Source organism: Spermophilus citellus (assembly GCF_964194105.1).
Source record: "Spermophilus citellus genome assembly, chromosome: 10".
NCBI classification, from domain to species: Eukaryota; Metazoa; Chordata; class Mammalia; order Rodentia; family Sciuridae; genus Spermophilus; species Spermophilus citellus.
The window spans coordinates 128,250,909-128,272,890 of NC_138197.1; the positions used below are offsets into that span (position 1 = coordinate 128,250,909).

General features: G+C 47.2%; 1 protein-coding gene across 3 annotated transcripts; it reads left to right on the forward strand.

The window, feature by feature from the left end:
- The first annotated feature begins 20 nt into the window (after nt 1-20).
- LOC308657756 (uncharacterized protein) lies at nt 21-19,984 on the forward strand. 3 transcript variants are annotated; one of them, XR_014024048.1, is made up of 3 exons: nt 21-354; nt 1,779-1,972; nt 19,872-19,984. XR_014024048.1 is itself a non-coding variant. In XM_081309768.1 (3 exons), the coding sequence occupies exons 2-3, from the start codon at nt 1,932-1,934 to the stop codon at nt 7,027-7,029; spliced, it is 768 nt and encodes a 255-aa protein (XP_081165894.1). In that variant the 5' UTR covers nt 21-354; nt 1,779-1,931; the 3' UTR covers nt 7,030-7,092. The 3 variants fall into 3 exon arrangements, 1 of the variants encoding a protein (XP_081165894.1); XR_014024049.1 differs by lacking the exon at nt 19,872-19,984 and adding an exon at nt 14,809-14,834; XM_081309768.1 differs by lacking the exon at nt 19,872-19,984 and adding an exon at nt 6,303-7,092.
- Nucleotides 19,985-21,982: the final 1,998 nt, after the last annotated feature.

The window sequence follows — 21,982 nt, forward strand, 5'->3', positions numbered from 1 at the left end:
GTCGGAGGGGCGTACGGGGCGCCATTTCCACGCACGCTTTCCCACACCTAGCGTAAATTCTGAGAGGACGCATGTTTCAGAAAAAAAAAAGAAAATCTACTTAGAGGCCCTACGGCGAGCGGAAGAGTTCAGACTTATTAAAAAGATACTGAAACGCTGGGTGACTGCGCGGACTGCGACAGGTCTACGGTGTTCTGCAGCAGCCAAACTTTATGAGAGAGAAAAATGGCTGTAGTCGTCGGGGGTGGAATAACCCCGCTGTAGGCTTCTTTCATATGTGGTAGCCAGTTTTAAGCCTAACCACATGGGCGTTGTTGCCATTTTGTTTCGGAGTTGAAGAAGCAGCTCGATGGGGTGATCCACGGCTTTCGCGAGCTCTCAAGCCCTTCCTGGGACGTTCTGGTATCCAGCTGCAGGGTTCCGCGTCCCGAGCCCGCGCCACGACCTCGGGTCCTGCCCTCCAGATCTTCCCAGGAACCTGAGGTTTCCTCGGGTTCCGCATTACCCCCGAGGCTGCCGCCTGGCCTCGCTCGTGCCCCGACCTCCTCCTTCCCACCCGGGCATCGTGATCCTAGGCACGGCCTTGGCACCCACGGTGGGGTGAAAACCATTCTCTCATTTAACCCTCACAGCGTCCCTGAGAGGCAGCATTTGATAGGTCCTCAATCTATTACTGGAAATCGTTGGAGTCAGTGGTGTTTTGAAATCCAGCACATTTTGGATCTTTCGAAAGGAAACATGAGGGAAGGCGCGATGGCGCACACCTATAATCCTAGACTGCAGAGGCTGAGGGAGGCCGAGGCAGGAGGATCGCGAGTTCAAAGCCAGCCCAGTGCCCCTGGGTTCAATCCCCAGTACCTAGGGGAAAAAGAAAGAAGGTTAATATGATGCACATACTGTATACTGTGTTATCTATCCTCTCTGCACTCTTGACTGAGACACGTTAGCATTTCTACAGAGAAATGTGACTCCCTATAGTTGCTTTTTATCTGAGGGAGATATATTCCAAGACGTTCCTCTCCCTTGTCTGAGGCTGCAGATAGCATTGAATGCTATACACCATGCTATACACCATGTTTTTCATCTACATATGATACACACACACACAAACACACATCCCTTTGGTAAAGTTTAACATCAATTGGGCTGGGGATGTGGCTCAAGCGGCAGCGCGCTCGCCTGGCATGCGTGCGGCCTGGGTTCGATCCTCAGCACCACATACCAACAAAGATGTTGTGTCCGCCGAGAACTAAAAAATAAATATTAAAAATTCTCTCTCTCTCTCTCTCTCTCTCTCTCTCTCTCTCTCTCTCTCTCCTCTCTCACTCTCTCTTAAAAAAAAAAAAAAAAAAAAAAAAAAAAAAAGTTTAACATCAATTGAGCATTGTGAAATTATCAACCATAGCAAGTAATATAATAGAACAACTATTGCTTCCGGAGGTGGGGAGCACCTATGGTGCCCTCAGAGGCTGGTGCAGGAGGATCACAAGCTTGAGGCCAGCCTGGGCAGCTTATTGAGATCCTGTCTCAAAAAATAAAAAGCGTTTGGATTTTAGTTCAGTGATAGAGCCCCCATGGGTGGTTCAATCCCCAGTCTTGGGTAAATAGCAGGGGGAAAAAAAAGTGTGTGTGTGTGCGCACGCGAGCTATACACTATAGTAAAGACCACTTAAAATTTATGAATTTTTGAATCCCATTTCCCTGAGATTAGGGAGGGTTAGAGATTAGGGAGGAGCTGGGAGAGGGAAGAAAAGAAAGAACCAAGTCCATTTTAAAAGTAAATTGGAGTTAGTGGGAGGAAGGTTCTAGAAAAGCAGCGGCAGCGCCGGTCCTGTGTGGAGGTGCTCTTCAGCGGCAGTTCTCACTACAGCGCCAAGACGAATCCAGTTCGTGTTTGCGGAGATCTTTCTTATCTCACTTGCCTGCGGGAAATGGGGCTGAAGCGACTGATTCCGCGATGGAGAGAGAAAAGGTACAGTTCCGTAAACTCTTTATTGGTGGCTTAAGTTTTAAAACCACAGAAACTACTTCGAGCAATGGGGAAAACTTACAGATTGTGTGGTTATGAGGGATCCTGCAAGCAAAAGATGAAGAGGATTTGGATTTGTAACCTTCTCATCCAAGGCTGAGGTTGATGCTGCCATCGCTGCAAGACCTCATTCCATTGATGGGAGAGTGGTTGAGCCAAAAGGAGCTGTAGCAAGAGAGGAATCTGGAAAACCAGGGGCTCATGAGACTGTGAAGAAGCTGTTTGTTGGCGGAATTAAAGAAGATACCAAGGAACACCACCTTAGAGATTACTTTGAAGAATATGGGAAAATTGACACCATTGAGATAATTACGGATAGACAGTCTGGAAAGAAAAGAGGCTTTGGTTTTGTTACTTTTGATGACCATGATCCTGTGGACAAAATGGTATTGCAAAAATACCACACCATCAATGATCATAATGCAGAAGTGAGAAAGGCTTTGTCTAGACAAGAAATGCAAAAAGTCCAAAGTTCCAGGAGTGGAAGAGGAGGCAACTTTAGAGGAAGATCTGATGGATATGGAAGCGGAGGTGGATTTAGGGATAGCTCTAATGGATCTGGAGGAGGACCTGGAAGTGGTGATTTGGGAGATAGCCCTGATTATGGAGGAGGAAGAGGAGGCTATGGTGGTAGAGGATCTGGATATGGAAACGGGGTGGGGGCTATGGAGGTGGTTATGACAACTACGGAGGAGGAAATTATGGAAGTGGAAGTTATAATGATTTTGGAAATTATAACCAGCAACCTTCTAAATATAGTCTATTGAAGAGTAGAAACATGGGTGACCACGTAGTAGAAGAAATTATGGTCCTGGAGGAAGTGAGGGTTATGGTGGGAGGAGCCGATACTGAGCTTCATCCTATTTGCCTTGAGCTTCATTGTATAAGTAGGAGAGGATGAGAGCCCAAAGGTAACCGAACAGCTTCAGGTTATTGAAATAACAGTGTTAAGGAAATTCTTATCTCAGTCATACATAAATATGCAATGATATGGCAGAAGACACCAGAGCAGATGCAGAGAGCCATTTTGGAAATGGATTACATTATTTAATAACATTACCTTACTGTGGGGGAAGGATTGTAAAAAATAAAAATAATGAAAGCCTTTGAGACAGTTTCTTAGCTTTTTAATTGTTGTTTCTTTCTAGGGGTCTTTGTAAGAGTGTAGAAGCATTCCTTCTTTGATATGTTAAATTTGTAAGTTTCAGGTGACATGTGAAAACTTTAAGATTTTTCTCAAAGTTTTGAAAAGCTATTAGCCAGGATCATGATGTACTAAGACATGTTTTCCTTTAAAAAATTTAAGTGCATGTGTAGAGTTTTGTTTTGTTTTTTTTTTTTTTTTTTTTTTTTGAGAGAGAGAGAGAAAGAATTTTTAATATTTATTTTTTAGTTTTTGGCGGACATCTTTGTTTATATGTGGTGCTGAGGATCGAACCCGGGCCGCACGCATGCTAGGCAAGCGCACTACCGCTTGAGCCACATCCCCAGCCCCATGTGTAGAGTTAAGAAGCTGTTGTACATTTATGATTTAATAAAATCTAAAGAAAAAAATTTAAAAAAAAACTTATGAATTTTTAGTGCTGGCAGTATATCTTATTGGTAAAGCATGTGCTTTAACATACACAACGCTCTGAATTCAGTACCCAGCACCAAAACAACAACAACAAAATCTTATTAATTGTTTATTTCTGGAATTTTCCATTTAGTATTTTCAAACTGCAGATTACAAACCTTGGAAAGCAAAACTGCAGATGGGAGGGATGACAGTCACACATAGCAGGAGAAATACAAATAGCCGCACATTTGTCCCATGACCTCGGGTCCTGCCCTCCAGATCTTCCCAAGAACCAGGTGTTTCCTCAAGTTCCACAACAACGCTGCCTAATAATTTCAGGTTAGTTTAGTTTTTGCTGCCAAATTATTTAAGAAGTTTTTTGGTTTTGTTTTTGTGTTGAGATGTTATTCCCTTTTTACAGAGAAAATTAAGCTTAAGGCCAAGATATTGATAACTTGACAAAAGTCACACAATTAATGAAGGATGGAGCCCAAGTCTGATTCTAGTTTTGGATTTTCACCATATCTGACTTGGGAACCAAGAACACCCCCATCATTGGTGTGGTGGCACATGCCTATGGTCCCAGCTCCTAGGGAGGCTGAGGCTGAAGAATCACTTGAGCCCAGAAGTTCAAGACCAACCTGGACAATATAGCAAGACCCTGACTCAAAAAGTGGAATGTTCAGGTTTAAGAAGAGCCAGGCGTGGTGGCGCACACCTGTAATCCAAGCTACTTGGGAAGCTGAGGCAGGAGGATCACAAGTTGGAGGTTAGCCTGGGCAACTTGAAATCTTGTCTCAAAATAAAAAAGGGGGCTAGGGCTGTAGCTCAGTGGCAGAGCGCTTGCTTAGCATGTGTGATGCACTGGGTTCGATCTTCAGCACTATGTAAAACTAAATAAATAAAATAAAGGTATTTGTTCACCTAGAACTTAAAAAAAATAAAATAAAAAAGAACAGGTTTAAGGCTACTTACCAAGATGTATGCAACCCATCAAGGTTTGGGGGTGTAGCTCAGGGGTGGCACACTTGCCTAGTATGTGCATACCCTGGGTTCTATCCTCACTACTGCCAAAGAAAGAAAAGAAAAAAAGTTACACAGCGTTGTGGCCATGCCTATGATCCCAGCAACTCAGGAGGCTGAGGCACGAGGATTGAAAGTCTGAGGGCTTATTAACTTAGGGAAACTCTGTCTCAAAATAAAAGGGGCCAAGGTATAGCTTAATGGCAGAGTGCTGCTGGATTCATTCAGAGACAGTGAGAAAGAGATCCATGGAGATGTAGGATCACATTCAAAATATACATTTTCAAAATCAAGAGATCTCTGTGTTTGTGCCAGAGGTAAGTCGCCCTGCCGTTCAGTTCTGAACCTCCACATAGCCAAACCAAAAATGAACATTACTAACGTGATTCACAGCATCCTCATGATGAAAACGAACAAAGAGCCAAAGGAGTCCACTGTGCCTTTAGTGTTTGTTTGTTTTTTTGTTTTTTGTTTGTTATTGGGGATTGAACTCGGAGGCACTCAACCACTGAGCTACATCCCCAGCCCTACTTTGCATTTTATTTAGAGACGGGGTCTCACTGAGTTGCTTAGTGCCTTGCTTTTGCTGGAGCTGGCTTTGAATCCACAATCCTCCTGCCTCAGCCTCCTGAGTCACTGGGATGGATTACAAATGTGCACCACTGCGCCTGGCTTCAAGGGTTTAGATATTTCTCCTGGGCAGGGGGTTTCCTCCTAAAGGAGCCAGAGTGGGATTCAGCTGATGGTCCCCGGAATACCTCCCAGTGACACAGAGAGGCTGTGCACGCTCAGCCCAGCCAATCCCTTGTTAGGGATTGCAACCCCTCAATCCCTAACAAGGCACTTGGGTTGCGTGATTGGTGATTGCTAACTTAATTCAAAAGTGAAATCCAAAGTCTGGAAAGAAATGGATCGACTGTTTGCTGTGATCCTCCATCAGTACTGTTTTTCAAAAAGGAGCTTCTTGCAAGCAGTGGGAAAGGTCCAGGGTTTGGCTCTAATACCTGTAGGAGGGAGGTTCTCTGCTGCCAGGTAAAACCAGAGGTGTGTGCTTCAGCTGCACTAGAAGGTTCACAGGACCCATGGAGGACGGGAATGGAGAGACCTGGAGGGCCACAGAGGAACTGAGTGAGGCAGGTCATCGCCTTGCACAGACAAGACGGAGTCACGTTTGTCAGGAGAGGAATGGACATGGACACCCCAACACTCCCTATGGCAGCCTGCCTCGCCCGTGAAGCAACAATGCCCCTCTTGACAGGAGCTCCCACCCGCATCTTTTGTGCTGTCATTGATTGTTGCAAAACCACTCAGCCCAATTGACAGGCAGGGCGCTTGAAGCCGAGGTCAGTTAATATGGGCTTGTGGTATGAGTGCAGCCCCATTCCGCAGGGGCAGGAGCCTGGACCCAGAGCCTCCAGGTTATGAAAGCCCCTCACCCTGCTCCTCCGCCACCAGCTGTGGGGGAGAGGCCCTAGGGGGCGGGGCAGGCAGGAGAATCTGGCAGCTCCTGCTCCTGCTCCTGTTCCTGCTCAGCTTGGGCCTAGCGAACTTCTATGTGCCCCTCCTGGCGCTGCAGGCACAGATGACCAGCCCGGCCTCGCACTGCGTCTCTGTCTCCATCCTGGGCCTCTGCCTCCTGTGGTGCAGCAGCCTGCCAGTGGCAGGGGCGCTCACCTTCATCCTGGTCCACAGGCTGTGCATGGAGAGGCTGCTGACCGTGCAGCGGATCCTGTGGCAACGCCTGACCATCGCCAGGATCTGGAGTCTCCGGCTGCTCTCCACGCTGATCCGCAGAACCTGCCAAGGCACCCTGCGCCTCCTGCGGCACCTGCAGTGGGAGGCCAGCCTGACCCTGTTCTCCATGGCGCAGTGGGCCTTCTACAGCCTGGTCGACTCCCAGCATGAGAGCGACAAGGCCTTGGAGCTGCTGCTGCGGGTGGTGCTGCAGCCCGTGGTCATGGCCCTGCTGGCCCGCTGCCAGGACAGGCTGTGGGCTGCCGCGGCGTGGGTGGCCCAGGCCGTTCGGGGTGGTGGCCTGAAACTCCTGGGGCCAGCCAGGCTGTGCTGGGCAGGCTCCAAAGATCTGGATGCCGTCACCACCAGCCTCCCTGCCACCACGGTCCCTTTCAGCCAGCGCTTCCCTGGGCCTGACCCAGCCGTGCTGAGCAAGCTGCCATCAGCCTCCATCAGCCTGTGCGTTGTGAATGGGGACACAAACACCAGGCAGGGAGAAGGAGGCTGTGGTTTTGGGGCGACCAACATACCCCTCAGCACCAGGTTCCAGAGCAGCAGGCCGAGCCGCAGGGCCGCCAGGTGGTCATCCAGGCAGGCCCTGGCCCAGCAGGTCAAGGCCTCCTGCGTCCTCGTAGTCCTTCTCTATATCTACGCCGCGTCCGTCTTCGTGCAGATCTTAAAATAAAGTGATCTGATGTGGGCCAGCCCCGGCCGCCTCTCCTGCCTGGCTTTGTCGTGAGCAATTGAGCCATCCGTCCACTGAGGCGCATGCCCAGTTCAGGAGCAAGGAGGGGGTGCCTGGTGTGCACACTAGGGTCTGGGCTGGGGCCTGGGTCTCAACTTGTCACCACCGTGTCCTTGGGAGGGTTCCTTTCCTTCTCAGCCTCAGTTCCCTTTTCTGTAAAATACAGGTCACAGGGCTCCAAGGGGAGGGGATGGAGAGAATTTGTAAACTGTGGAGTGCTGGTCCCTCTTTAGGCACCCCCAAAAGAGTACATGAAGCCTCTCTGGCCAACAGTTTTATGTCCTGCCATAAATGGAAGGACACGACCAATTCATGAATGGACTTGTTTAATGTCTTTGAAATGTCAGTTATGCTGGGCGCCATGGTGCACACCTGTAATCCCAGCGGCTGGGGAGGCTGAGGCAGGAGGATCAGGAGTTCAAAGCCAGCCTCAGCAAAAGTGTGGCACTAAGCAATTCAGTGAGACCCTGTCTCTAAATAAGATACAAAATAGGGCTGGGGAGGTGGCTCAGTGGTCGAGAACCCTGAATTCAATCCCTAGTACCCCCCAAAATGTCAATTGCTTCTATATTGATCTATAAAGTCATTAGAGTTCCAATCAAAATCCTGGGGGATTTTTTTTTTTCCAGCAGGGTTGGGGGATTCAAACGGGTACTAATATGGTAAGGAAAAATCAAGGCCCTCAGAGCCAAGATGTGGATTGTCTACCAGATTTTAAGATATGTTACAAAATCCCAGTAGTGAAACAGTGTGGCAGTGGCAGAAATAACAGAAAAATGGAATAGAATGCAGAGCCGATGGAGGCCAAGATGGGAGCTTGGTACTCAAAGAGGGACTTCCCAAATCAGTAGGGAGGCAAGGGCTATTTAACAGGTGAGATCAGAGAAATCTGGTCACTACGTGAAGAAATAGAGAAATACCTAGTGGGGTGACTGGTGCTACCTAGGGGTAAGGCCACTGAGTGCTGGCATGGGGGCACACACCTACAATCCTAGCAACTTGGGAGCCTGAGGCAGGATGATGGCAAGTCTGAGCAGCCTTGGCAACAGTAAGACCCTGTCTCAAAATTTAAAATGAGGGCTGGTGTATAGCTCAGTGGTAGAGCACCCCTGGGTTCAGTCCCCAGTACCAAAAGAGGGGGAAAAAAGGATAAAAATACACCTAGAGGGCTGGGGATGTGGCTCAAGCGGTAGCGCGCTCGCCTGGCATGCATGCAGCCCGGGTTCGATCCTCAGCACCACATACCAACAAAGATGTTGTGTCCGCCGAGAACTAAAAAATAAATATTAAAAAAAAAAATACACCTAGAACCTGTGGATGTGGGTGGCCCTATTTGGAAAAAGGATCTTTGCAGGTGGAATTAGGCTAAGGATTTTGAGATCAGACCATTCTGGATTAGGAGGGGCCCTAAACCCAACATTATAAGAAAAGTGAAGCTGGGTACAATGGTGCACACCTGTAATTTCAGCAGCTCGGGAGGCTGAGGCAGGAGGATCGCAAATTTGAAGCCAGTCTCAGTGACTTAGGCTGTAAGCAACCTAATGAGATCCTGTCTCAAAATAATAAGTCTGGGGATGTGGCTCAGTAGCTAAGAGCCCTTGGGTTCAATCCCTGGTACTGAATCAATCAATAAATAAATAAAAAGAAGGAGAAGAAACAAAAAGTGAAGAGGAGGAGAAAACACAGAGAGGCCATATGAAGATTGTCACAGGTTAATGTGACTAAGCCAAGGCAGGCTAAGGGTTGCTGGCAGCCACTGGAAGTTGGGGGAGAGGCGTGGAATAGGTTGTCAGAGCCTCTAGTAGGAACCAACCTGCAACAACTTGATATTGGGCCTTCTGCATCCAGAACTATGAGAGAGTAAATTCTCTACTGTTCTAAGCCACAAATATTACGTAGTTTGTTATAGCAGCTACAGGAAACTAACACTGATTCCTACTTTGTATCTCAACTGTGAACCTAAGTTCCAAAAAATGTTTTTTAAAGTGTTACATCAATGTAAAGGTCATTTTGTATGCCAAAGACATTTATTATTTTGGGGAAATAATACTAGCCACATTTTTTCTTGGTGCTGGGATCAAACCCAGGGCCCACGCATGCTAAGCAACCCTCTGCCATGGGCTACACACCCGACCCCTCAGCTGCCATTTTTATTTATTTATTTTTTGGTGGTGCTGGGATTGAACCCAGGGCCTTGTGCATCCGAGGCAAGCACTCTACCAACTGAGCTACATCCCCAGCCCCCTGCCATTTTTGAAGGCAGAATAATCCTTTATCTCATTTCTCATCCCAGCAACTCTTTGAGGAAAACACGGTTCTGTTGATCTGTTTTATATCTAAGGAAACTAAGTTTGAAAAACTTATAAATTCCTGAAGTCACAGAGGAGCTCTGGCCTTGAACCACAGGCCTTGCAGCCCCTCCAGGTTCCTCTCACGCCCCTTTCCTACTCTTCCCTCTCCACTAGCGGACTTCCCAGTGTCCCTCCAGGCCTAGGGTAGTGCCTGCCAGCTGGAGCAGAGGATGACCAGCTCCAAGGCCAGAGGCCCTCTTAGGCCCCTCCCCCACCGCGCCCATTCACTTGCTGCTCAGGGAAACTGGTGGCTTCCTCACTTAGCCCACCACACCCAAGCCCTGTCCTCCTCCCCCTGGACTCCTGCGCCAGCCCCTGACTCGCCATCAGGGGAGAGAACCAACCACTCTTCTCTCCCAGCGTCCAGTGACTGCCCCCGGAATCCTGACCCAGCACCCAGAGAGGTTTTATTTATTTATTTATTAGTTATTGATGGGCCTTTATTTATTTATTTGTTTAGATGTGGTGCTGAGAATCAAACCCAGTGCCTCACACATGCTACGCAAGTGCTCTACCCACTGAGCCACAACCTCAGCCCCCAGAGAGGTTTTATTGACACTGTAAATCAGACCACGGTCATTCCACCAATTAGTACCCTCCAGTGACTCCCAGGAGTTTGAGGCCCATAGGGACTTTGAGCTACATCCAGGCACATCCCTGGGCTTCCCAGCATGGCTAACTCTTATTTTAAAAGTACATTTTGAAAGAAGATTAAGTTGATTAGTTTTTTGGGAGCAGGGGGGGTACTGGGGTTGAACTCAGGGGCACACAATCACTGAGCCACTCCCCAGTGTGTGTGTTTATTTAGAGACAGGATCTCACTAAGTTGCTTGGTGCCTCACTTTTGCTGAGGCTGGCTTTGAACTCCTGATCCTCCTGCTCAGCCTCCAGAGCTGCTGGGATTACAGGTGTGCACCACTATATCTGGTCAGTTTTTTGACTCTTGGTGGCAGGGCGCCTGCCCAGGCTTTGGGGCCAGTTCCCTAGTTTCCTTTCTCAGCATGAGGAAAGTTTGTTGCAGGGGAAAAAAAAGTTGATCAGGAAATTGGGGAGATGGAGACTTTAATTTTCTTTTTCTTTCTTATTTGTTTGTGTGTGGTACTCAGGATTGAACCCAAGTGTGCTCTACCACTGAGCTTCACCCCCAGCATTTTTAAATCTGTTTTTTAATTCTTTTAAAGATTTCTTTTTTAGTTATAGATGGACACAATATCTTCATTTTTAAAATTTTTTTTATATGGTGCTGAGGGTGGAACCCAGCCTCACACATGCTAGGTGAGCACTCTACCTCTGAGTCACAACCCAGCCTGTTTTTCAAATTTTGAGGCAGAGTCTTGCTAATTGCTGAGCCTGGCCTCCAGTTTTCTGTCCTTTGCCACCACGTCGTCCCTCTGGGGCTTACATTTTTCTTCATTTTGTCTTGGTGTTTATAATTTTAAAGGGCTCTGTGACAACACCCACTGGCTGGGATCTATTTGCAGGTATATAGATCAGGTTCCTTGCATCACTCTTCTTTATTGCAACGTACAGAGCCTTGAAATAGTCTAAGGGGAAGAAGAGCCTGTCGGGGACACAGGACCAGACAATCCCTGGGTGCAGCATTCATTGAAAGGAGTGTCAATCATCTCTTTGGTTTATTCCAAAATCTTCCCATCTTCCTTGCCCTCCTCTCATCCTCTCTCCTCGAAACCTTCCCCTGTCCCTCCTCCTCTGTCCCCCTCCCCTCCCTGTCCTCTTCTCAGCCCTGATCCTCCTCTTGAGATTCTAAATTGTCATTGTCAGCTCCACCAGCGATAGGGTCACCTCTGTGATGACCAGTACCGAGCACACAGTAGGGCTTCACAAGCATTTGTGGAGGAACGCCAGGTGAGCATGTTTGTGGGATTGTCGACAGCACCGGGTCCCCTCCCTCCCTTGAAGCTAAGTGGTGTCCCGTGGGAGGCTGGGCCACCCTTCCTCCTGGAATGGCCGTTTTGTGTCCTGGCCTTCAAGTCTCTAGGAACCTCCTCTTTGCCCTCCCCAAACACCGTGGGGGTGCCCCCAGCACTTTGCTATTCTAACAAAGTGACCAAATAGCCTGAGCCTTGGTTTCCTCTGGGTAAGGAGGGAAAGGCCTTATCTTGTGCGGTCACATGCCGGGGTCTGTTATAGACGTTACATACTATTCATTATAAAGTTCTAGTAGAAGTTTAAGATTGACTGTCTCATCAATCTTCAAAGTCCTCCAGAACAGTGCTCTTAAACCTGTGTTGTTTTTGCAGTGCTGGGTTCTAACCCTGGGCTTTGTGCGTGCTAGGCAAGGGTCCGCTACTGAGCTACCTGCCCGGGCAAAGTCTCCATAAATCACCTTCCAGCAGCTTACTACGTGGGTTCTGATCCCAGTGGCTAGGGAAACTGAGGCAGGAGGATCACGAGTTCAAAGCCAGCTTCAGCAACTTATCAGGGCACTTAGCAACTCAGCCAGACCCCGTCTCAAAATAAAATATTAAAAAAGGGCTGGGGGTGTGGCTCAGTGGTTAAGCACCCCTGGGTTCAATTTTAGTACAAAAAAAAAAGTGTGTTCTGGCCCAGGAGGACTGGGATGCTGAGGCTGCGGGTCGGAACACTCCTTAAGTAGCAAGGTCCTAAGTAGATCTTATTATCCCCATTTTGCATCCCAGATTACTAAGGCTCAGAGAGGTTGAGGGCCCCACAGCTGACAGAGGTCAACAGGAGATTCAGGGACAGAGTAAAGCCGAAGTCGTCAGCCTTGGCTGCCCATTAAATTCACCCAAGGAGATCCTAAAAATTCTGACTCCCAAGGTAAATTTCAGAACAACTAAATTACAATTTCCAGGGGCGAGAAGCAGGTGTAGAGTTTTGTTTGTTTGCTTACTTGTTCATTTTTTGTTTTGTTTTTGTAGTGGTGGGGGTCACATCCAAGGTCACACACATGCTAGGCAAGTGCTCTACACTGAGCAACATCCCCAGCACTCCTTATTTTATTTTATGACAGGATCTTTCCAAGTTTCCTAGGATGGCCTCAAACTGTGATCCTCCTGCCTCAGCCTCCTAATGGCTGGGATCACAGACCTGTTCATTCTCCTGGCCACCATTGGGCATTTTTAAAAGCTCTCTAGTAATTGCAAGGTAGAGTAAAAACTGAGAAGTACTGGACTAAAGAACCCAGTTTGCTGAAGTTAGGGCACATCCTAGCCCTTTTTGTTTTTTATTTTGAGACAGGTCTTGCTAAATTGCTTAGGCCTTTCTAAGTTGCTGAGGCTGGCCTTAACCTTATGATTCTCCTGCCTCAGCCTCTGAGCTCACGCCCACCTCTTTTTATTTATTTATTTATTTATTTATTTATTTATTTATTTATTTATTTTTAAAGAGAGAGTGAGAGAGGAGAGAGAGAGAGAGAATTTTTAATATTTATTTTTTAGTTCTCGGCAGACACAATATCTTTCTTGGTATGTGGTGCTGAGGATCGAACCTGGGCCGCACGCATGCCAGGCGAGCGCGCTACCGCTTGAGCCACATCCCCAGCCCCCACCTCTTTTTATTTAAAGTGTATTTTTATATTGAAAAGGGTCTCACGAAGTTGCCCACGCTGGCCTTAAATCTAAGATTCCCCTGCCTCAGTGTCTGGAGTCACTGGGATTATAGGTAGGTGCCACCACACCTGGTATAAGAGATATTCTCAGCTTAAAAGTTGAATAAAAGCTGGCAGCAAGCTGAATTTGGTGACCCAGAGGAAGAATACAGCCACCCACCTGGGAAATTATTTGCTTGTAAGGGCTGTGTAGAAAGACTAAAAAGAACTACAGATCAACAAGAAAAATACAGAAAGACTTCATTTCCCAGGCTCCTTTGCAGCTAGGAGTGGCCCGGGACTGCACTAGGCCAATGGAATGTGGGTTGAGAGATGGGCCCAGCCCTGCTGCCTGGGCCAGATCGCCAGCACCTGATCCCTTAACTTTTCTCTTTGCTTCCCCCCACCCCACCTGTGGATTGAACAACCCTGGGCCTTGTGCTGGTGCTAGCCAAGTGCTCTACCACTGAGCTAGCCCCATCACTTTTTTTTTTTTTTTTTTTGGTAATAGAGATTGAACCCAGGGGTGCTCTGCCACCGAGCTATATCCCCAGTTCTTTTTATTTTATTTTCAGACAGGGTCTAAATTGCTGAGGGTCTTGCTAAACTGCCAAGGCTGGCCTCAAATTTGCGATCCTCCTCCCTCAGCCTTCCAAGTTGCTGGGATTACAAGCACGTGCCACTCTGCCCAGTGTCACTCTTTTTTTTTTTTTTTTTTAGTACCAGGGATTGAACTCAGGGGCACTTGACTACTGAGCCACATCCCCAGTCCTATTTTGTATTTTATTTAGAGACAGGGTCTCACTGAGTTGCTTAGCGCCTCACTTTTTGCTGAGGCTGGCTTTGAACTCGCCATCCTCCTGCCTCAGCCTCTTGCGCTACTGGGATTATAAGTGTGTGCCAGTGTACCCGGCCACTCTTTCTTTTTCCAGTGTATTCTGCAGTATCACAGAAACCACACACTGAAGCCAAGCATGATGGTGCACGCCTGTAATCCCAGTGACTCCAGAGGCTGAGACAGGAGGATCACAGAGGCCAGCCCCCACAATTTTGTGAGACCTCGTCTCAAAATAAAAAATAAAAAGGGCTGGGAATGTGGGCATGTAGCTCAGTGGAAGAGCGCCTCTGAGTTTAATCCCCAGTACCACAAAAAAGGGGTGAGGCCAGGAGATGGAGGCTGGATGGTTTCAGTGGGAAAGTGGTTGCCTGGCATGTGTGAGTTCCAGGGTTTTTATCCACAGCACCACAAAAACAAAGACATGGTATCAAGGGGAAGTCCTTTTTTTTTTTTTTAAATTGTATTTGGACACAATACTTTTGTTTTATTTATTTTTATGTGGTGCTGAGGATGGAACCCAGTGCCTCACATATGCTAGGCAAGTGCTGTACCTCTGAGCTACAACCCCAGCCCCAAGGAGAAGTCTTTAAAGGCCAAACTGGGGAGGATTACACAAGATATTTTGAACTGATAATCTTTGGCCTCAGCGATCATCACAGGTGATGATGTGAGGTTGAACTGACAGTTGCGGGGTGGACGTCCTTGTGGAAGTACTTTTGCCCAAGACTGAAGTGGCTTTTTTGCACGGGTTAGTTCTGGCAGTCTCGGGTGGTGGTTAGTAGCAGGCAATCGTGTGTCAGACCCTTCCTCACAACCTCCTGGCTTTCGTTACTTCTTTGTCAGGGTTGACCCAAGCGACTCCATCTTTTTTTTTTTTTTTTTTTTAAAGAGAGAGTGAGAGAGGAGAGAGAGAGAGAGAGAGAGAAAGAGAGAGAGAATTTTTAATATTTATTTTTCAGTTTTCGGCGGACACAACATCTTTGTTGGTATGTGGTGCTGAGGATTGAACCCGGGGCCGCACGCATGCCAGGCGAGCGCGCTACCGCTTGAGCCACATCCCCAGCCCCGAGATTCCACCTTGATCATGGCAACTCTCTTATTTCTTTCCTGCGGACGCCAGCTGGGTAAACTAGAGCTCAACTCTAACGCCGCCTAATCCCGGGAACTAGTGCAGACCTTCCAGGTGAAGGGTCTAGCCTCCGGGGACTGCCCCTTGCTGCAGATGCCAGTCTCAATCCAGGTGGTAAGCTGTCTTCTGACCATCCCACTATAAATCAGAGCTCCCACACCCCACCGGGGCCTCGGTCACTTGCTAGGGGGGGCTCACGATGCTCATGCTTTGTTCCATTGCGTGGCTTATTATGAAAGATATTTCAGAATAGGAATGAAGAGACACGTGAAAAGGGACACCAAGTAAGGACCTGAAAGGTGCTGTGGGCAGGAGCATCTGTCTCCTTGGAGTTGGCATGTGCCACCCGGATCCATTCCCTAACCAGGATCCTCTGAGCCCTGCTTGTATTGTTATGGAAGCATCATCAATGATTGGCTAAATCATTGATCATCATCAGTGATCACCTTAACCTTCAGTCCCTCTCCCCTCTCTGGAGGTCAAGGCTGGGGCTGAGAATCCAACCTGGTATGCCCTGGTTGCTGTTCCCTTGGTTACTCTAGGAGCCCCCGGCTCCCAGTGATGTCGGTAGCACACGGAAAGATATTATCAACAGGACGTTCCGAGAGCGCTGGGGGCTGTGCGCCAAGAGACAGGACCCAGACGTTCTCATTTTCTGGTTGTTTCACGATGCCCACGGACACAGGATGAGAGCTGACTGAAGGGGGCTCACCAATGGTGGGCATGGGGGTGGGTGCGAAAGCAATCTTCCAGATGGTTCTGTATACCCTGCTATATTCTTCACAGTGAGAATGTACGCAGGATTAATTACTTGTGCAATTAAAAAAAATGTGTTCTGAAAAGAAACAAAACAAGGGAATCATCTGGGATTTTTTGAATTATAAATAAATACCTCCTGGCTCCTTCTGAATCAGAAGCTGGGGGAAGGGGAAACAGGGGTGATCGTGAAGACCCCAGGTATCGCTGCGGGGCACAGGGCTCTACACCACTCAGCTGGGGCTCGCAAACCAACCAAGCTTAGAACCCTAACTCCGCTGTCCCATGGTACCCGCCAGCAACCCCAGCTACTCAGGAGGCTAAGGCAGGAGGATTGCAAGTTCAAATCCAGGCTCAGTAACTTAGCAAGGCCCTAAACGACTTAGTGAGACCCTGTCTTTAAATAAAATATTTTTAAAAAGGCTGGGGGTGTGCCTCAGGGGTTGAGTGCCCCTGGGTTCAATCCCCAGGATCAAAAATAAATAAATAAATAAATAAACTGAAACTGGAGGCTGTGCAGACCCTGAGCCGGGGCCCCGGGCCCAGGGAGTCAGTGTCCCTCAGCTTTCTACCCATGGAGCTGTTGGCTTCTGAGCCTGGCTCAGTCTGTTTTATTTTCCCTTCTTATGTTTTATCCATGTCTCTCTGGGCATGCACCAGAGGCCTCTGGTGGCTTATTCTTATGCTGCTCCTAGTGCTGGTGACTCAAAACCCCTGCCATTTCACTCACTGCCTGTCGTGATGTTGTGCTGCAGGCATTGGGGCTCAGCGAGTCTTCTAAGAGGTGCCAACTGAGGTCCCCTGGAGGCATTGGACTGATTCCATGGGTTAGTCTGGAGGGTGACAGCAGGGGATGGCTGGAAGCTAGTCTCCCCTGGGACCCTTGGCAGGAGTATTTATAGGAGGTCTCCGTGGTCTCAGGACTTCTTGCTTGAAAGCTCAGGCTTAGAGAGTTCCAGTGAAAGCTGGTATTGTCTGTTATTCTGTCAATCAACCAATCACCAGCTGGTTTACATTCAAGGGTAGGAGACATAGACCCCTCCTCTCCGCAAGAAAAGTTTTTCTTTTTTTCCTTTTTTTTTTTTTGTACCAGCACTTAACCATCGAGGCACATTTTCATTTTTTATTTTGAGACAGGGTCTTGCTAAATTGCATAGGTCCTCACTAAATTGCTGAGGTTGACTTTGAATTTGCAGTCCTCCTGCCCCAGCCTCCCGCACTTCTGGGTTTAGAGGTTTGTGCCACCGAGGCTGGCCACGGGAGAAGTTCTGACGAATATGTGTCCATACTTCATTTGCCACCTTGCTTATTTTTTTAAATATATTTTTTAGTTGTAGATGGACACAATACCTTTATTTTATTTATTTATTTTTATGTGGTGCTGAGGCTCGAACTCAGTGCCTCACATGTGCTAGGCGAGCCCAGCCCAGAACACCTTGCTTATTTTCACTCCCTGGACCATGAGATCCTTATAGGGCAGAGATCATGCACAATGTCACTGTTGGATCCCAGGAGTCTTCAATTACCTGGCGAACCTCAGTGTTTCACATGCATTGAAGAAGTGACTGGCTGAGTGTGTGACACACAGGCTTGGCTTTAACCTCACCTGTGTGAATGTCCTTGAGAAAAGAGTGGGTCGCTGGGTTTGATGAGAGAAATATTGTTGAGTTGTGCTAAATTTCATTTCAAGGACCAGAGGATAGAGTAGGAAAGAAATGGAAAAATTTATCAGTTAAAATGAATCAGTAAGGGGGCTGGGGTTGGGGCTTGGCGGTACAGTGCTTGCCTCCCAGTTGAGGCTCTGGGTTCCATCCTCAGCACCACATAAAAATAAATCAACAAAACAAAGGTATTGTGTCCATCTACAACTAAAATAAATAAATAAATAAAACAAGAATTAATGATCGGCTCACATTACTGAATATATGTTAAACCTTACTCAGATCCATTGGCACCCATTGGCACCCTGAAGGGCCCACCACATCCTGCTAACAACCCCCAACCAACCCAGAAGCAGCGAGTCCTTCCTGTGGTCTAACCGTCCACCCCAAGCTTCTCTGATTCACATCATCCCACCCCCTTATCCGTAGCCGAGGAAGGTTTAGGGTGCTTTCCTTCCCCCAAGTCTACCTTATAGAAACCGCTTAGCTCTAGATCCAGCTGCTATTTAGTCCTGGAACTTGTCCCAGACCTGGTGTTTCTCTAGCGAGCGTCCGGAACCGTGCGTTTGTATCAGCCATCTCTGGGTGTCGAGACAGTTGAACACATCGGCAAACAGCAATCCAGAAAGGTCCCCGGGGATTGCATTAGGAGATCGCAGTTATGCCCAGGTGCTCCCGGCGCCGGGACCGCCCCGCCTCCGCCCAGTCAACTCCACCTCCGACCCGCACCGAAAACACCGCGGACGCGTCGATGCCAAACCGGCCTCTAGGGGGCAGGAGAGAGGCGGCGCGGCTGTCCGCGCCTCGGCCGGCGGGAAAGTGAACTCCGGCAGAGTGGGACGGGTTCCAGGCAGCCCCGGATTTGCAGCCTGACTTGCAAAACCAGCCTGACTTCCTTCTTTGGCCTCATCACTAGCACGGAACACATCAGCACAGATGGTCGGGGGATGTTTCCACACTGTGCAATGAGAGATCAAAAGTAGAGGTTCACGCGCAGGAGCGCGCCAACCTCCCCACTATCCATAGCTTGGAGTTCTAAGAAAATGCCTGGTGTGTTATCTTATTTAATTCCGACCATAATCTCCAGAGGCAGGTACTATCCTTATTTCCATTTTTCAGATGAGAAGTAAGGTCAGAGAGGTGAAGCCGTCCCCCCAAATATCTGATCTTGAAGCTCAGGATCCTAAACCCTTTCATTCCTTTGTATGATCAAGTCTTAATGCCAGTGGATTAAGGACAGTCTTAATTCTTCACCCAATGCCCCTATGGCTAGCACAAAGCCTGATGCAAATAAATAATTATTGAATAAAAAAGGAGTGATATTACTCATTGATCTGCACCACATTATACGTGCACATTTTTTTCTCCATTAAAAAAATTAAGGTATTCCCTTGTTTTCTTTTGTTTGGTACCAGCATTGGAACCCAGGGGTGCTTAACCCCTGACCCACATCCCCAGCCCTTTTTTGTTTTTATTTAGAGACAGGTTGTTGCTGAGTTGCTCAGGGCCTCACTGAATTGCTGGGGCTGGCTTTGAACTCATATTCTCCCTACCTCAGCCTCCCAAACTCCTGGGATTACAGGCATGTACCACTGCACCCAGCTCAAGGGGTACACCTATAATCTCAGCTACTTGGGAAGCTGAAGCAGGAGGATCACAAGTTCAAGACCACCCTGGTTCAAAAAAATAAATAAAAAGGGTTAGGGATGTAGCTCAGTGGTAAAGCACCCCTGTGTTCAATCCTCAGTACTAAAAAAAAAAAATAAGGTAGAATTTACATTCAATGAAAATCATCCCTTTTAATGGGAAATTGTGCAAATTTTAACACACATTTTCCATTTTATTAATAAAATATACTTGCTAGGTGCAGTGGCACATGCCTGTAATCCCAGCTACTTGAGAGGCTAAGGCAAGAGGATTGAAAGTTCAAGGCCAGCCTTAGCAACTTAGTGAGGCTCTGTCTCAATAAATAAATGCATAAATTAAATTAAAATAGGTATAATAATAAAAATATAAGAAGGGCTGGGGGTATAGCTCAAAGGGAGATTGGCATTCAGTTCAATCCCCATTACTACCATAAATAAATAAATATGCTTTATTTTCTTACTAAAATAAATAAGCAACTTTATTGTGTATCATCAACATATACAAGTATAGAATGTTTCCATCATCTCCCCAGAGTTCCCTCTTCTTCCTAGTAGTAAATCTTTTCCAGGCCCATAGCCCCTAGGAACCACTGATCTTTTTTCTGTCCTGATACTTTTACCTTTACAAGAATGTCCCATAACGCCAAGCCAAGTGCAGAGCACCTGGAGTCCCAGCTACTTACTTGGAAGACTGCAGCAGGAGGATTGCTTAAGCTCATAAAGCTGGTTTGGTTTGGTTTGGTTTTGGTACTGGGGGATTGAATTCACTCAGCTACATACCCAGCCCCTTTTATTTTTCAATTTTAAGACAGAGTATTCCTAAATTGCAGAGGCTGACCTCAAACTTGCGATCCTCCTGCGGAGGCCCTGGGATTCCGGGCATGTGTCACCATGCCCTGCTGCTCATGCTTTTGCCCCTAAGTGGAACTGAAATCTATTCTCCAAAGATTGGTTACAGCTCCCCTATTTGCAGGATGTTTAGGTTGTTTCCAGGTTTGGGCTACAAATAAAACTTCTACAAATATTTCTGTACTGGTTTTCAATTCTCTAGGGTATATCTAGGAATGAGATTGCAGGACCATATGGTAAATGAATAATTTACTTTATAAAGAACTGCTACAGTATTTCCATTTTGTCTTTCCATTGGTGTTGATAAGAGTTCCAGTTGCGATGTGTCTCATTGGCACTCAATATTGTCAATTTTTAAAAATATTTAGCCATCTTAATAGGTTTGTGGTGGTATCTCATTCTGGCTTTTTCGTTTTTGGCAGTGCTAGGGATGGAACTCAGGGCCTTGAGCCTGCTAGGCAAGCTGCCTACCATTGAGCTACATCCCTAGCCCTCATTCTGGTTTTAATTTGCATTTCTTTTTTTGGGTAGGGTGCTGGGGATTGAATGCAGGGGCACTTGACCACTGAGCCACATCCCCAGCCCTATTTTGTATTTTATTTAGAGACAGGGTCTCACTGAGTTGCTTAACACCTCCCTTTTGCTGAGGCTGGCTCCGGAACACGCAATCCTCCTGCCTCGGACTCCTGAGCCCTTGGGATTACATGTGTGGGCAACCCTGCCTGGCCTTAATTTGCATTTCTTTAATGGCTAATGATGTTGAACATATTTTTATGTGCTTAGTTACCGTTTGTAGGCTGGGGTTGGTGGCACATGCCTGTAATTCCAGTGGCTCAGAAGCCTGAGGCAGGAGGATGGAGAGTTCAAAGCCAGCCTCAGCAATTTAGTGAGACCCTAAGCAATTTAGTGAGAACCTATCTCTAAATAAAATCTGAAAAAATGGGCTGGGGATGTGGCTCGGTGGTTAAGTACTCCTGGGTTCAATCCCTGGTTAAAAAAAAAAATGTTGCCATTTTTATGTCTTTGGTGAGTGCATGTCTGTTCAAATCACTTACCCACTTTTTAAAAAGTGTGTCGTTTTCTTATCATTGAGTTTTGACAGTTCTTTGTATATTGGGGATACAAGTTCCTTATCAAATATACGCTTCACAAATATTTTCTCTCAGATTGTGATTTCCCTTTTCATCATTCTCTTGTTTCTTCTCCCCCCACCTTTTTTTTTCCTCCAGAGGGGTTCTCCCTGTTGCCTAAGCTGACTAGATCTTCTTGCCTCAGCCCCCTGAGTTGCTGGGATACAGGTGCCCACCACCATCCGTGGCTTCATTCCTTCTTTTAGCAGTGCCTTCAAGGAACAAGGTCCAATTTATTGATCGATTGTTCCTTTGATGGAATCTACTCTTGGTATCTATTAAGAACTCTTTGCCTAATCCCCAAGTCACAAAGATTTTTTTCTTGTTCTACAATATTTTTTTGTTTTGTTTTTGTTTTTGGTACTTGGGATTGAACCTGGGGTGCTATACCTCAGAGCTATATTCCCCAGCGTTCTCTCTCTCTCTCTCTCTCTCTCTGTGTGTGTGTGTGTGTGTGTGTGTGTATATATATATAAAATTTCAATTTTGAGACATACTCTTGCTAATTTGCCCAGGCTTGCCTTAAACTCGTAACGTACTCCTCCTGAGTAGCTTCTAGAAGTTTTATACAATGTGAGTTGCTACTTCATAAATTTGCTAGACTAAATGTGATAGTTAATGATAACCCCTTAGCACAGACCAGGTAGAAAGTAAACAATAAATTGAGTCTAAGATGGACATTGACCTACTCAATGTTAGAGGTGCCCTCAGCCTCACCACGCATTTCCTCTGTACAGATCTTTCTGGGATGATCGGACACCAGGGTGGCAAAAGTCTCTGCAGACATTCTTGTCCAAACTGCTCTGGAATCAGAAGGTCGGGGAAAGGCAGAGACCGGCTCCGCAGGGCGCCAGACCTGGGAGGCTGCCCTTTCCACTGCACCCAGAGCTGTTCCTTCCAGCCTCTGTTTCCATAAAACCCGGAGCTGTAGCCCAAGCTGTGATAGCGTGATGGGGACTAAG

Bases quoted from the DNA above. Each gene is read 5' to 3' on its own strand.
- LOC308657756 (XM_081309768.1), top strand. From the start codon at position 1,932: ATGGGGCTGAAGCGACTGATTCCGCGATGGAGAGAGAAAAG. The intron at 1,973-6,302 runs GTACAGTTCCGT...CCTGGTCCACAG, and splicing joins CCGCGATGGAGAGAGAAAAG to GCTGTGCATGGAGAGGCTGC.